Here is a 17369-nt window from a genome sequence, read left to right on the forward strand (position 1 = left end):
CATCTCTTTTAGTATGAGAATATAGCAATTCATCAAAGTTTTGGGCAAACCATTTGACATCCTCAAACGGTAAACCCGTAGGTGTTAGGGGCTGTGAATTCTCTCGCAAAGCTTGTATCACTTCCATTGAATCTCCCTCCAAAATAACGCGTCGAAAACCAAGATCTGTTGCAAGGGATAGTGCCGTTGCTGCTGCCAAGGATTCAATCTCCACTGCCTTGTAAGGTTGGTGTTTTATCTTCGCACATGAGGCCAGCACCAAGCCATTTACATCACGAATTACTACTCCTATACCAGCCTTCTTCTTTTTTGGACACGTCGCTCCATCGAAATTTATTTTCACCACGTCCGTTGGAGGAGGAAGCCACTGGTTTTGTGCTGGTCTGGTTGTATGTTGCCTCTAAACCTCTAGCCCTTGTCTTGTCACGTGAAACTCGTCCAAACTGATTCTTGCAGCAGCGGCAATCTGATGAAGGTCAAAAAACAGGAGCTTGTACCCGAGCCTTGTTTCTTTGATTCCACACCAACCATGCGGTGACTGCAAAAAGATTCAGCTGTTTACCCTCTGCTATTATCCATGAAACCAGGTCTTTAAAGTCTGCAAAACTGACTGAGTTTCGAAATTCCCATAAAGCTTGATCTGCCCAGACCGTGTCAAGCTCGGTGTAAGTCCACAAAGCATGGAGTGGGTCTTCAACTTCAGCTTGGCGACGGTCACAGATTGAATTACCAATGATTGTGCGTCTCATCAGGGTTTGTTTCGTTGGCATGGCGTTTTGGCAAGCTCTCCATATAAACATCTTAACCTTCTGCAGTACTTGCATCGACCAAATAGCTTTCCACACATGTTTGTCTTGAAGAGAAGGAACCTGGTTAGTGGTTTCCATTTCAGCTTTTTCTATGAGGAATCGGTAGCCCGATTTACAAGTATAGACACCATTGTTTGTGTACGACCAGAATATCACATCCTCTGCTTCCACAAGACTCAATGGCATTGACTTGATTAATTCAGCATCTTCCTCCACGAATAACCCATCCACCAAATCTGCCCTCCACTGCCTTGTGGTTTGATCAATCAAGCAAGACACAGTAGCGTTTTCAAAGTCTTGAATGGGGCATGTTGGGAGGTTTGTTGGGTGTTTTCTAGGCAGCCACCGCTGTTGCCATATATTTATATTTTCTCCATTTCCAACCCTCCATCTTGCACCCCTTTGAATGATATCCCTTCTTCTAAGAATACTCTTCCACGCATAGGATCCCATTCTTGAGCCGGCTGCTTCCATGATTGTAGAGTTTAGGACAAAACGAGCCTTAAACACCTTGTAGAATAGAGATATTTTGTTGTGCAAAAGTCGCCATGCTTGCTTTACTAGTAGAGATTCATTGTATAGTGCTAGATCTCTAAAACCCATCCCACCCACTGTTTTGGATTTGTCATTTCATGGCACAATCCAATGGGTAATTTAAAACAACTCATTGTGTATGTAGGGATAGTTTGTATAACTGACTTTAGTAACACTTTCCTTCCAGCTTGAAAGAGCAATTTATCCTCCCATCCTTGTAACTTCCTCCATATTTTCTCCTTGATGTAGTTGAAGCTTGCCTTTTTCCTTTTTCCGACAAAGGAAGGAGGACCCAAGTACTTTTCATACTGCATGATTTCCGGAACACCGAAGGCCACCTTTATTTCATGTTTCGTTTCTCTTGAGGTGCACTTGCTAAAGAATAATACCATTTTGCTTCTATTGACTTTTTGCCCCGATGCTTCCTTATACATATTCAAAATCTCCAATACTTTGCCACATTCATTTATGGTTGCCCTGCAAAAGAGAAGACTATCATCTGCAAAAAACAATTGGGTTAGTTTGGGCCCTCTCCTACATGGTGAAAAACCATGTATTTCTCCATTATTTTCAGCTTTCTTGATTAGCCCATTTAGGCCTTCAGTACATAGCAGAAAAAGAAAATGTGATAGTGGGTCACCTTGTTTTATCCCACGGGTAGGCTGTATCATCCCACAAGGCTCTCCATTCACCAACATTGAATACGAAACAATTTTTACACATCCCATTATCAGTTGGATCCACCTTTCATTGAAACCCATTTGCCTCATCAGTTTTTCCAAAAAACCCCAATCTACCCAATCATAAGCCTTACTCATGTCCAATTTGATAGCCATAAAACCATGAGCATTTGACTTAAAATTTTGCAAGCTATGGATGGTTTCAGAAGCTACAAGGATATTGTCAAAAATTAGTCTATCCTTTGTAAAAGCTGATTGGTGTTCAGTTATGATAGAGGGCAATAATTTTTTCAACCGGTTGGCCAAAACTTTGGAGTAGATTTTGTATAGCACATTGCGAAGACTAATTGGGCGGAATTGATGAGCATATTCTGGCTTATTTGTTTTAGGAATGAGAGTAATAAAAGTGTGGTTAAGGGGGGAAGGTAGGGTACCTGAGTTCAACCATACCAGAATGGAGGTAGTGACATCCTTTCTTACTGTGCCCCAAAAATGCTGGTAGAATAGTAGAGGCATTCCATCGAGTCTAGGAGCTTTGAGTGGTGCCATTTGGTGTAAAGCCACCTCCACTTCTTTTTCATCAAATTCTTTACTTAGAGCGGCATTCATCTCATCATCAATAATAGTAGGTACACATGATAATACATCTTGGGGCATAATGTGCTCAGTTGAGGTAAATAAGTTTTTGAAATAATTTACCAGAACTGAGGATATATCATTCGGTTGGTTCCTCCACCTATCCTCCTCATCCCTAATTCCCTCAATCATATTCTTCCTATATCTCCTTGTAGCACAACTGTGAAAATATTTGGTATTTCTATCCCCTTGCCTTGCCCGTAGTACCCTCGATCTTTGAGCCCACATGATAGCTTCTCTCTCCAACAACACCTCAATCTCCTTTTTTAATTGCCTAATCCGATGGTTGTTACCACAAGCCATGGTTTCAGTTTCGGCCTTAGCTAGATTCTTCTTCAACCGATCCAATTCCTTTCTCACGCTACCAAAAACATTTTTGTTCCACCACCCTAAATCTTTCCCACACTTGTCTACTTTGGCCAGAATAGAATCAGCAAACCCGAGCTCCCCAACACTAGTCCATGCTACTTGCACCACTTCCTCACACTCCGAATGTGACAACCACATCTCTTCAAATCGAAATAATTTTTTCCGAGTAGGAGGATCAATACCCCAAAAAACAATATGAAGCGGGCTATGGTCTGATGAATCACAACGAAAATGATACACCTTTGTTCTTGGAAACTTCAAAAACCAATTGTTTGTTGCCAAACACCTATCCAGTCTTTCCCATATTGAATTACCATTTTCAAAGTGTCTACTCCATGTATATTTTGGACCTAGAAAGCCCAAATCCATAAAGCCACACTCATTAATCACATCTTTGAATTGTTGCAACTGGTTATGGGATCGAGTTACTCCTCCCAATTTTTCATCCTGTCTAACAATTTCATTGAAATCGCCATAACACAACCATGGCCTCTTCGGATTTGAATTCAACCTTCTAAGCTTATCCCAAGCTTCAAACCGCCTTCTTGTTTCCGGCTCACCATAAAAACCGGTTAAACGTCATTCACTTTCCAAACCTTTGTCAATAACAGCATCAATAAAATTTTTATCTGATCCTTCTATAGTCAAATTGATCGTAGACCTCCAATAAAGAACCAAACCACCACTGCGCCCCATTTTAGGCACCACCCAACGATGATCAAAATTAATACTATTTTGAATGAACTCTAGCCTTGCTTCATCTGTAAGAGTTTCGGCTAAAAACACCATAGATGGATCTTTTGCCCATACTAAGTCTATGAGCTCTCTTCCTGTACGTAGGTTCCGAAGTCCACGACAGTTCCATGCTAAGCAACTCATTGCTGTTGGTGGGGCTGACTGTCAACCTCTGCCAATAAAGAAATTGTTTGCTCATCATTATGGAGAACCTGGATGCGTTTAGAAGGCAGCTCAAGTTGATAATATGTTTCATCTGCTACTCTTTTCTGGCCCGAAATATTCTGCCTTGCACCTGATACAGTTGAGCTATGTGATTTGTTTTTCCGTGTCCGGGTCTGAGGGCTGCGTGCTTTCTCAATAGTCGGTGAAGCCCTTGACCAACACGTGAGGTGATAAGTTGCTGCTTAGTGTGTTTTAATTGATCACGTGAGGTAGAGTCGCTGATTAAGTCAACTGCTGAATCACATATCTTTTCCTTTCTTAACATTTCATCAATATCTTCTTCAATGTTTCTTGGTGCCGTTTGAACATCATTAGGACTCTTTAATTCTACTTCCATATCAGGATTAGCTGGATATGATTGAGGAATTTTTGTTTCAATCATGCTATTAACTCCAGCCAGACCGTTGTGCATTAATGGTGAATTTATGTGCCCCCCCAAAACGGTCATCACTGTTGTTTGACTGCTCTGGCCCTGTTTCTCTCCTTTGATGCGGCGGCTTACCTGAGGTTTAGCCAGCCGAGGTGATAGGACTAGTTTTCTTCTTCTTGGCATAATACCCCGCAACCTTAAGAACATTCCTCTTTGAAGGGGTAAACGGTGGTGCTCTCAGTTGTGGGCCGAACTCCCTCTGATCAATGTTCAATGTCCCTTCACTCTCAATCCAGAGATCACAATCCCTATCGTCGTGGGTTAACCTCCCACACCAGTAGCAGATATTGGGCAATCTTTCATATTTGAAAGAAACCCAACTTTGTTTTCCATCATGCAGTGATATCAGTCGACCACGACACAATGGTAGAGATGTATCAATGGACACTTGAAGACGGATGAAATTACCAGCATCAAACAATCTAGCTTCCGTTAACCGCACCACCTCACCTACAACCTCACAGATTTTGATCCCCGCTTCCATACTCATGTATTTGATTGGGAGTCCATGCACTTGCACCCAAATGGTTGTCTTCTCAAACCTAATTTCATTCAGAGGTCTATCACCTTCATAGCGCTCCATAATTACTAAGTGTTGGTCGAAACTCCATGGTTCACTGTTAAGAATTCTATCTACATCCTCCTTGTTATCAAAAGTGAATAAAATTTTATGGTCATCAAACTTTTGGATCTTGAACCTATTCCTAGCTCTCCACAATGGCATGAAAGTTTTTGCTATTACATCCACACTTAGAGCTCTTCTTGTCAGAAATTTTGTAGCAATGGAAAAATCCATAACACTATCATCATGTGTGAGATTGCACCCTGGCCCTTCTCTCTCGGAAAGAGTAAGGCGATTCCAAGAGTTTGCCAAGTCGTCCATAGTCACTAACACTCCAAACTGTTTCCCAATCCCCTTAAAGAGAACCCAACAAACCTAGGGATAGTCTTACTACCCCAAGGATACTACCCGCACCTCCACTGAAGGGACAAAACAATTCTACAATGCTAAAGAAGTTTGACAGAGACCTCTAACTCCTTAATCAGAGAGAAACTTTAACAAAAGTTGTGTTGATTATGTTTTCTGTTTTTATTGTAATAATCTATGTCGAATTTGGCATGTCTTATACTCACGTCCTTTTGGGTATAGTGTATACCCAAAAACATGAGAGCCACCATAGCTACGATTCAAATAATAATCCAGTATCTCTCTAACTTGAAGATGTCTCCTGTATATTGCTTTCAAAAATCTTGTGGCTTTCCTCATCAACTTTGTGAGTCAACAAGCAATTCATCTTTCCTTTGATGAAAGACATGCTTGTAAAAAGCTCAAATACTAAAACTGATTGTGAAAATATTTTGAGACCTAGGAAGATCTTCAAAACAAATACTATGAACGAAGAAAACTAACTCAAAAGAAAAATAAACACAAACACACTAAGAATTATTTAGTTCAGTAATAGCCTACCTCCACAAATAACAAAGAAAGAAATTTTTTTAACAAATTTGGAAGAATATAGATATGGTGTAGAGACACTCTCACACAATCAAAATCTTAAATATAATCAAATAGCTTTCTCTCACAAATACAAAGGTTAGGGGTTGCACCTTGCACAACACTCCCAATTAAACTTTACTAGCTTGTAACCCCATACATATGTATAGATACACTTAAAGATCTACAATAAGATGCATAATATAATTACGTGTGGACACTATAGGATGAAACTCTAAAAAAAAAAAAAAAAAAAAAGATACAAAATATAATTCCTATATATAATTTAAATACTATTGATAATTATTTTTATATTTTGTTAACTCTTTAAAAAAAATTGTAAGAATATTATTAGGTATAAAATATAAATTGTCCATTTGTTTTATAATTATTGTGAAACACTTTTTTTTTGACAATTCATTTATTCTAGTCTCTTTGATTTTTGTACTTAATAACTCACTTGAATAAATATTTATGATGTGGTCTCACATTTGATTCTAAAATTAAGAAATAAAATTCTTTAAGAATAAATAATTTAGGACATATGACGCAAAATTAGAACTTCAATTGGAATTTTAATTTGAGTTTCTCTCAGTTTTACCTATTATTATCATTATTATTATTATTATTATTATTATTATTATTATATATATAGATGTAGGGTTAGGAATTGTAGCTCAAGCCCAAGAAGTATGGATTATGAGCCCAATAAACCCAGAACAATGAATTTGTAGAGAGTGGGTGAAAGAGCTAGGCTAGTTGTGAATCAGACAGTGATCGACTAAGATAGTTAAGGATGAATTAATGTGCAATCAGGCTTAAACAACTGAACCAACTAGTGGTTGTAACGGTGGTTGTTGTTGTGGCGGTGGTTGTAGCGGTGGTTGGTTGGTGGCAATTGCCACCGAGCTCTGTGATTGTATATTGCTGGGTTTTAAGTAAATATATTATTTTAATGTGTAGTAAATATTATTTTAACACATAAAATTGAAGAATAGAACATCTGATAAATTGTATGTTGTAAAATAATGTGCTAAAATGATAAAGTAGATATTTGGTGTGTCAAAATGACATTTTTAATGAGAGAGCTGGTGAGAATGCTCTAAGTCAATTGAAACCCATTTTAATGCTTCTCAGCAACTTAACCATTTCATCCATATCCTCTTTACGCATTAACCAACCCCTTTCCTCCATTATCAAAAGTGCCACTGCCACCTCTGCCACTTCTGCCACATGAACTATGCTCTGCACTGCCTCCACTATCATTGCTGCAACAATCGACTTCAAAACAATACGTTTCATTCCGTTTCATTTAAAAGTATAATTTCAACACAAAAGTTCACCAAATGTGGGAAAGAAGGGAGCAAATAAATTCCTCTTACTTCTAGCAAGTATTACTTTCAAGGTAGTTCAGGTACTTAAAAGGTTTACGCTTCGCAAAAAAGTGTGACACTCAATGTCACTATTTTGGCAGAAACTTCTTGACATAGAGCTACAAAACTGGGAATAACGAAGCCATATCAATGCGTACGTACGCTCACTTGAATGAAACTTGTCAAAGTGTTCTTCAAAACATAGAAATTTGTAGGGTTTTCAGTATGAAAACTATAGTCAATAATGCTAGTTTCCAACAATGATACTTTGAAATTTTGCACCATATTGATATACTTTGTAGATAGATGCCATATCTAAAGTAACATCAATAATAATTTATTTTTTTTGATAGGTTCTAAAGTAACATCAATAATAATAGTAAAAGTGATGTGGATTTTGTTCAAATAGTATCTAAAGTTCAAAGTAAGTACACAATTTTTTTTGCTTAACTCCCACAAGATCCACAAGATGAATCTTCATCTTCTTCTTCTTCCTCAAATTCAACATCTTCTACCGTACCATTAGCATCCTCTGGTGGAGGAATTTTGGCCTCTTCAACAATTATCACTATCTCTTCATCACTTTGGGGGGCAAATCTTGGATTTTCTTTCGTAACTTGAAATGCTTCTGCTAGTTTCCCTTTCAACTTCTTCTTAAACCACCGGTGCTTCATGATTTCCTCAATGGCAATCCTCTGCCCAGAGGAATAAAAGACAAAAGAAAGAAAGCAAACATGATATAAACAACTTCTCAATCTATTTATCATAAATGATGAGAAAGACTTTAAAATCAATGACAGAACAGTTGATTAACAAAAAATTAAAAAGGAATCAAGGACAATGACTAAATTAAAAAATAATTCCCCCATAGGACCCATGTCTGTTTCTTACACCTGTTAGGCAATAACTCCTTTTCTACACTACAAAAAATGTGTCCTACACACAATACTTGTGCCCATAGTTGTCAAAACGTGAATCGTATCGTGAAGCGATTTTTAATTTTTTTGTATCGTGTATTGTATCATATCGTCTTCTTCTTCTTCCTCAAATTCAACATCTTCTGCCGTACCATTAGCATCCTTTGGTGGAGGAATTTTGGCCTCTTCAACAATTATCACTATCTCTTCATCACTTTGGGGGGCAAATCTTGGATTTTCTTTCGTAACTTGAAATGCTTCTGCTAGTTTCCCTTTCAACTTCTTCTTAAACCACCGGTGCTTCATGATTTCCTCAATGGCAATCCTCTGCCCAGAGGAATAAAAGACAAAAGAAAGAAAGCAAACATGATATAAACAACTTCTCAATCTATTTATCATAAATGATGAGAAAGACTTTAAAATCAATGACAGAACAGTTGATTAACAAAAAATTAAAAAGGAATCAAGGACAATGACTAAATTAAAAAATAATTCCCCCATAGGACCCATGTCTGTTTCTTACACCTGTTAGGCAATAACTCCTTTTCTACACTACAAAAAATGTGTCCTACACACAATACTTGTGCCCATAGTTGTCAAAACGTGAATCGTATCGTGAAGCGATTTTTAATTTTTTTGTATCGTGTATTGTATCATATCGTCTTCTTCTTCTTCCTCAAATTCAACATCTTCTGCCGTACCATTAGCATCCTTTGGTGGAGGAATTTTGGCCTCTTCAACAATTATCACTATCTCTTCATCACTTTGGGGGGCAAATCTTGGATTTTCTTTCGTAACTTGAAATGCTTCTGCTAGTTTCCCTTTCAACTTCTTCTTAAACCACCGGTGCTTCATGATTTCCTCAATGGCAATCCTCTGCCCAGAGGAATAAAAGACAAAAGAAAGAAAGCAAACATGATACAATGACAGAACAGTTGATTAACAAAAAATTAAAAAGGAATCAAGGACAATGACTAAATTAAAAAATAATTCCCCCATAGGACCCATGTCTGTTTCTTACACCTGTTAGGCAATAACTCCTTTTCTACACTACAAAAAATGTGTCCTACACACAATACTTGTGCCCATAGTTGTCAAAACGTGAATCGTATCGTGAAGCGATTTTTAATTTTTTTGTATCGTGTATTGTATCATATCGTCTTCTTCTTCTTCCTCAAATTCAACATCTTCTGCCGTACCATTAGCATCCTTTGGTGGAGGAATTTTGGCCTCTTCAACAATTATCACTATCTCTTCATCACTTTGGGGGGCAAATCTTGGATTTTCTTTCGTAACTTGAAATGCTTCTGCTAGTTTCCCTTTCAACTTCTTCTTAAACCACCGGTGCTTCATGATTTCCTCAATGGCAATCCTCTGCCCAGAGGAATAAAAGACAAAAGAAAGAAAGCAAACATGATATAAACAACTTCTCAATCTATTTATCATAAATGATGAGAAAGACTTTAAAATCAATGACAGAACAGTTGATTAACAAAAAATTAAAAAGGAATCAAGGACAAGGACTAAATTAAAAAATAATTCCCCCATAGGACCCATGTCTGTCTCTTACACCTGTTAGGCAATAACTCCTTTTCTACACTACAAAAAATGTGTCCTACACACCATACTTGTGCCCATAGTTGTCAAAACGTGAATCGTATCGTGAATCGATTTTTAATTTTTTTGTATCGTGTATCGTATCATATCGTGTATCGTAAAATACACAAACACTTACTAAAATTTATAAATATACATCTATAAAGAGAATATTCATTATAAATTTTAAATATATTCAACTAATGACTAATTTATTCATCACTTATGTAATAATATTTAACAAGCTAACTAAGTAAATCAAACTAGCATGTGTTTATAACATATACACATTCACATTCAAAAGTGATAATATATTACAAATGACCTAAAAATAATAATTTATTTTCATTATATTCATCAAATTTCCTAATCAACCCCATCTAAGTTAATACTATCATCATGTTTATAATTTTGCAAACTTATTTCTTCATTAAAATTTTCTTCATCGTCATTAACATTTACTATTTCTTCTTTTTCTTTTTATTTTAATAATTTTTTTTATAATAATTTTTTTTTGGGCATTCTAGATTCTTGGACTTATAACAATAATGACAAAAATAGAAAATGTATATTGTCAATTAATATTTTATTCATAGTATATAAAATAAACTTGTAAATATTAAAGTGAAGGGTAAGTATGTACTGTGTAATCCAATTATAGGAGAGAGAGGAAACAAAATTTATGAATATGTTATTTTAGTAGGCTAAATTAAGTAAACTAATAATTTTGTGTTAAAAACAAGTTTAACAACTTGTTAGATTCAAATAAAAATACAAATTTTAACAAAAAATCTCATTTTAAAGCATTCGTCTATGTATCGTACGATACGTACAATTTTACGATACGATACGATTCATATGATATGCATACTGTATCGTACGATTCATAAGCACTTACGATACGCCGATACGATACAAAACTTTTTACACACGATACGATACGTATTGTATGATACGTATCGCGTATTGTACGATACGTATCGCGTATCGTACGATACTAACAACTATGCTTGTGCCTTTTGAGTTACATAAAAGACATTTAGCCAACCCTACGTGTTGACTCCTAGGTTTTCTATCATGATTGGTACTAACTCCTAGGCGATTGTTATTGTTGTTCTTTACTTTTTTGTGTTGCATCAAGTTTTGGGTTTGTCTATAATCTTTGAGAAAGAGAGAAAACTAATGTCTCTGATCGTAGAAGGCCATAATTTTTTTTCTTTTTTTGATAGATACAATTTTTCAAGAAACTATAAAACCGGGAGAGGGGGGGGGGGGACACAATGTTGTTCACATCTTTCCAAAGCAAGTTATCCAATTCATAAGCAAAGATCTGCAACTCAGCGTCATACGTAGTTACGACTGTTACCTACCTTTCGAGGATCTACAACGAGCATGCGAGCAAGGAGATCCTTAGAATCTGGAGATAAAGAGTCTGGAAGATAAAATGGACAGGCATTTGTTTCCTGCATAAGAATGATAAAGGAAGCATTAAACTGCTAAAATAAGAAACATTAATTTTAAAGATAGCCAAAATGAAGATAGATTACATGAACATTATTGGCTTCCCCTGTAACATTTGGTCCATAATTTGGGTGTTCCCCCACCAGCATAACATAAAGAATTGCTCCACATGACCATAAATCTGCCAACTGAACAAATATGAAGAAAAATTAAATAGGACTTGCAAAGTAAATGGTATTATATCCTTTGCACCCAATAAAAATAAATAAATAAATAAAAGATACTTCTCAAACAAGAGGGCAGAACATAGTTTAACAACTTTTTGTTCTTCCCAAACTGGAGAAGGTTAACTGTTTGCCTTCTGAAAGTATCTCACAACTTCCATTGTATTCTTTCACTCATCAAACCATGTTAAATTCCAGTCCTTAAAATAGCACTCTAGCTCAAAAAATAATCAATTTTTATAGATTTATAGGGAAACTTTATAATTCATAACAACCCATTGTTATTCAATTGTCTCAGTTTCCTAGAATTAGAGTACATGAATCATCTAAAGACAATGCAAATCCAAATCTGTCTTATTAGTTACTAACAGCAAATAAATAAATAAATAAATAAAAATGAAGCATGTAACAAAGGGTTAATGCAAATTATAAGGAGACAACAAACCTTCCCATCATACTCTCTCGAACAAACCTCAGGTGCACTATATTGTGGAGTTCCAATTGCTGACTTGGGTTTTGAATGCAGCCGATATTGCTACACAAATAAAACACATCAGAGGAAAAAACAATCCACATATATTTGAGAGAAAAACTTCCCATACCAAGTTGAATCTGTAATTAAACCTTTGAAACGCCAAAATCACAAATCTTCAGGCACGGAGGATAACTTCCATCTAATAAGATGTTCTCTGGCTTCAGATCTCTATGGCACATTTCCTTCAGCACAAAGGAAATTAAGGAAAAAGTCAAAAGCAAGCAAAGAAAGGTAACAAATATAATTCTACATATCGTGACCGTTTGGTTTCAGTTGAAAGTGGCATCCACGTTTTGCGTTTTTAGTTTTTTTTTTTTTTTCCTTCCTGCGAGTGAATAGTAAAATCACATGATTTTACTGTGCAAAGGAAAAAACACTGTTCATGCACTGTTCATGGGTCCCACACTACTATTCACACATTTAAAAATTATTTTGGTATAGTGTTTTCAGTTTTCAGTTTTTAGTTTCAGCAATAATAAGTTCAATCCAAACGAATCTATCAGGAACTAAATATATTTTCCTAAAACTGAAATATATATATATATATATAAATATTAGTTTTTATTACCTTAGTGTGACAGTAGAAAACTCCTGATATAAGCTGTTGGAAATAATATCTGGCCTGAAAATTTGCAAAGGAAAATAAGTGAATATAATTCATAGTCTACAACTCTTTAGGGGATCTTCTACATAACTATTTGTATTTTTTAAAACACTTTGTGTTCATCATTGTGTTTTAAATGTTGGGCTGTTAAGAAGCAACATTATAATAACATGAGTGGCTAAAATTAGAATGCTAGGATAAATAAATGGAAATACACAAAAAGATAGGATTCAAAATGAAGAAGTTCGCTTAAAGATAGGGGTAGCCCCTAATGACATAAAGATGATGGAGATTTGCTTAAAATGATTTCCTTGGTTTGCTTTATTTGCTTTATTTTCTGCATTCCCATTTTCTCTCTTTACACGCTTTAGTTCTTTGTTGTTTATGCTTGCAATATTGAACTTGGTTAATCACGTACATTGGACTAATTGGTAGTTTAGGTTAAAAGTAATTAAGCTATTAATATATATATATATATATATAGACATAAGAGAGAGAAATCAAAAATCACATTAGTAAAAGTAATAAAAAAAAACACCTGTCAATTAAGTGAATGACAGAGAGTATGGCCTTAGATTAAGCATAATGCAGGAAAATGATATGAACGGCCGACCCTAACTAATCATGAACAAAGAGTATTCTCATATTTTAATAAAATCGCATACTTAATAATAAAATAAAATAAAAAGTAAAATCCAACCAGCTGGACTGGAATCTAATATATGGAGATTTTTCAAATTACGCAAAAGATCCACAAACTATTTTTCTATTCTTCCTACACATTCTCAACAAACAAACATGATACTACAAAACCACAATCACAAAACCTGAAGTTTACAAAATTGGAGCTTGCTATCAGTCAAGAACAATGAACAAACCGTATTTTCATTAAGCCCTTTCTTTGAATTATTGATAAAAATTTTATCATATAGATATCCACCCCCAGCGTACTCCATCACGATGCAGAGACAGGTTGAACTCAAAACCACCTAAAAATTCAAAAAACCCGCAAATTACACCATTAAAAATAATAAAAATAGAATTCAAACTGTTTTTTATAAGTAATGAAAAAATGATTTTGAGATAAAAACAAACCAAGTACGCCATGGGCGTACTCAGGGAGTAGTACAATCAATCTCTCAAATTATAATGCTCAACCAAATCTAAAAAGGTCAAACAAGGAGCAGAATGAAAAACAACACTCCAATCCAACAAAGTACAAAGAAAAAGGGGAAAAAGGCCTTAATTTCAAGGATAGACCATTCCTATCCCTCAAAACTTCTAGCATTTTGTTCCCACCAAAGACACCACATGATGCAATATGACACAACATTCCAAAAATCTATTGCAATGTCAGCCTAAGGTACCCTGCCAAGCTGAAAACATATCAACAACCATCTTTGGCATAAACCATTGGAGACCAAACAAACAGCACACCATTGTCCACATCTCATAAGTTATAGGACAATGAATGAGAAAATGATCAATTGACTCCCCACTTCTTTTACACATTCAGCACCAATTCTATACAATAATACCTCTCTTCCGAAGATTGTCTCTAGATTAAATCTTTCCTAGGGCAGCAATCCAAGAGAAGAAGGCAACCCTAGAAGGGACCTTTGAACGCCAATCCGATTTCCATGGAAATGACATGCCATTAGATGAGGACAAAGAATGATAATATTCTCACAACTCAAACTCCAACTCATGGCTGGACTCCAACAAAGTTTATCAATTCCCTCACCCCTAACAGACTTGGAATAGATTAGATCCACAAAGTTAACCAAGGATTCCAACTCCCAATATTGGACGGGGCTAGAGAAGCGAACATCCCAATGAGACACAACTGATACCATATAAATCGTGGAAGCCACTTTAAGAGGGCAATCACCACACCACTAGTCATGCCAAAACTTCACTCTAGTACCATCCCCCAAATCAAATTGAAGAAACCAGGAAAATTTCAACCTTCCCATCTTATGGATTTACAAAGACTCACAGTATAGGGCCCAGACACACCTTTAGTGCACCATCAACCCACCAAAAAAAAAAAAAAAAAAATCTTATGGATTTACAAAGACTCACAGTATAGGGCCCAGACACACCTTTAGTGCACCATCAACCCACCAAAAAAAAAAAAAAAAAAACGACATTCACACCCATATTTTGCCTCTATAACCCTCCTCCAAAGAACCTCCCTTTTAGTTCCATATCTTCACCAACCACTTCCCCAAATATTAAAATTCAAACTTAGCCATATATACTCCAACAAAACCCATATATATATATATATGCATGCATGCATGTGTGTATGTATGTATTTATTTATTCATTAAAAGAAAAATTGGCACATGCAACACAAGCACGTACCTCCTTGAATTGAATTACGTTGGGATGATAAAGCGATTTCTGGATTATGATTTCTCTAGCCAGATATTTATCAATCTACAACCAAAAATAAAAAAAAATAAAACAACCAATCAGAAGATATATAAACACATACACATACAGTGAAATTGGAAAATAACAACATCCAGGTATTAGTCCCAAAATTTTTGGGTTCGGCTACTAAGCAGACTAATTATGGTTGGCCACATTCAGTGGATCCATTCATAATAGAGCAGCTGTGAACCCGACACATGTATACGCTAAGCACAGACATACAAAGAGTTATATATCATTGAGCTCTTAAGGACCAAACTTTCGGTTTGTTTTAAGGTTATGATAATGCAAATATATATATATATATATAAGAATTTTGAGGCAAAATCAAAAGTGTTTTAAAAAAATATATATTTATGGACTGGGAAAAAAAGTATGTACCTGATGACCACGCCGAATGCATTTCATGGCAAAGAGTTCTGTGGTCTTTTTGTTTTCCACGAGCCATACCTCTCCGAAGCTTCCATACCCTAGATATTCCACTTGCTTGTACTTTTCCATTGTGTCCTAATGGAAGGAGGTAAAATATTTTCCTTCAAACAGTCACTCAAAACAAATAGAAACCAAATAAAATCAAAACAAAATCAAAAACCCCAAAAAGAAACAAGATCTGAAACATAAATCATAAACACTAACTCATATCAAACAATCAATTCATCGCACAAAGAAAATAATGTCACAACCAAAACCCCCCAAAAAACCCAGATCCGAAGACATTAAAATCATAAACCATAGCTCATATCAAACAACCGTTTACAGCCTTTTTTTATTTATTTAAGTTTTAGTTTAAAAGCTCAAATTGATTTTTTTTTTTTTTTAAACAAAGCGTTCGGTAAAAATTGTCAAAGAAGAGTTTTTGAAAAATCTGAGTGTTTGGTAACACTTATCAAAATTGTTGTTTGAGGTGCAAATTACAAAAAAGGATAATAGTTTTAAAAACCGAACCAGACCGGCCAGTTGAATCGGGAACCGACACCAAATTTGATCCAGTAAAAACCCCAAAAACTGAGAATCATGAACAAAAGCGGTTATTTGACCATACCAATTCTTAAAACCATGGATATCACGCCCTAGAATTTTAAATATAGAAATCCAATCTCAAGCCAAAATGTCTATAGTAGAACTACAATATGAAGTTTCATAATATCCAAAATTTATTCATAAATCCAAACATATAATAATTCATTAAGCTCCAAATAACAAAATAATTTGGACTCCTAAGATAAAACATAAACAATAATACTCATGACTCTTAAAACAAAGTTTAAACTTCTAATACATATAGATAATTCTTTAAGAGTTATCATACAGCAAGTGTTAGAACCTGATTGGAGTCTAAAGTAGGCTTAGCTTCAATTTGGGATCCCTTTTTAGGGTTCTTCAGAAGATGGGGGAAAAACTTCCACATTATAGAAGACGCTGTGTTAACCTTTGGGTCTGTAAAACTTTGTGGCTATTTATGGATCCATGTCCCGTGCAATCCTTAGGGTATTGCACGGTGTGCAATACCTAAAATCTCAGCCATAGATCTAATGTAATGGCTTAAATTTTTGACACCTCACCAAATAACAAAAAGACTATTTTGCCCTTAAAAATTTTTCACCCGCCCGCTGTTTCAGTTTCAAGAAAGTATGTGCTGTTTTTGGATCTCCAACTCAGCATCCATCTGGTGTTTCTAAGTCCAATAAAAAATTGACACATATATTAAAATAACAGCTCAGCATACTCAGGTCACTTAAAATAAAGAGTCAAAAATGCCCCTAAAAATTTCAAAAGCCCGCCATTAACAACACGCATTTTCCTTTTTGCAAAATAAAAATTCTCTCTATCTATGCTCTCTCTCCTCCAAAATTCTCTCTATCTCTACTCTCTCTCCTCCAAACCTCCACAGTCGTTGCCTAGCATCGCTGTCGGAGCTACGTTGTCGAACATCACTAGTTCCGACAAGACAGGACTTTGTCTGGTTGAAACCCCCAAAATCGTCTCTCATTCTCGTTGCTTCCAATCCCCAACTCCGGAAGCTTTCTCGCTTCATCCAACACCTAATGTCTTCTTCTCTGTTTTTCTAGTTATTTTCTGTATTTTTCACATTTTTTTAATTTTTTTTTCTTACCGAAAATAAAATGGTATCTTTTTATGATGTTGGATATGGCACCATAATCTCACCTTAGAAGGGTCTTATTTTTATAACCAAATCTTACTTGAAATGGTTCTGTTCTGTTATGGGATGAGAACACCTGATGTTGCAAGATCTGTATGATGATGGATTTGGTTTTGGTCTGTTGTGGGGTGAGATTTGGGTAT

The 17369-nt window shown here is 35.6% G+C and overlaps 1 protein-coding gene across 2 annotated transcripts; it reads right to left on the bottom strand.

Annotated features, from left to right (window-relative positions):
- Positions 1-9153: 9153 nt before the first annotated feature.
- Positions 9154-16524, bottom strand: LOC112027297 (serine/threonine-protein kinase SAPK3). 2 transcript variants are annotated; one of them, XM_024059975.2, is made up of 10 exons: positions 16390-16524; positions 15447-15572; positions 14994-15068; positions 13502-13612; positions 12588-12641; positions 12109-12201; positions 11930-12019; positions 11347-11448; positions 11170-11262; positions 9154-9577 (listed from the first exon to the last, which is right to left on the bottom strand). In XM_024059975.2, exons 1-10 carry the CDS (start codon positions 16471-16473, stop codon positions 9329-9331), a joined length of 1077 nt encoding a protein of 358 aa, XP_023915743.1. In that variant the 5' UTR covers positions 16474-16524; the 3' UTR covers positions 9154-9328. The 2 variants fall into 2 exon arrangements, with proteins under 2 accessions (XP_023915743.1, XP_023915745.1); XM_024059977.2 differs by lacking the exon at positions 13502-13612.
- Positions 16525-17369: the final 845 nt, after the last annotated feature.

Source organism: Quercus suber, unplaced genomic scaffold (genome assembly GCF_002906115.3).
Source record: "Quercus suber isolate HL8 unplaced genomic scaffold, Cork oak 2.0 scaffold_548, whole genome shotgun sequence".
NCBI lineage: Eukaryota > Viridiplantae > Streptophyta > Magnoliopsida > Fagales > Fagaceae > Quercus > Quercus suber.

Excerpts from the sequence above, each read along its gene's own strand:
- LOC112027297 (XM_024059975.2), bottom strand. The coding sequence starts at position 16,473 with ATGTGGAAGTTTTTCCCCCATCTTCTGAAGAACCCTAAAAAGGGATCC. Across the intron at positions 12,642-13,501 it reads AAGGGCTTAATGAAAATACG|GCCAGATATTATTTCCAACA; the intron begins GTTTGTTCATTG and ends GCAAATTTTCAG. Across the intron at positions 11,449-11,929 it reads CGAGAGAGTATGATGGGAAG|TTGGCAGATTTATGGTCATG; the intron begins GTTTGTTGTCTC and ends ATATTTGTTCAG.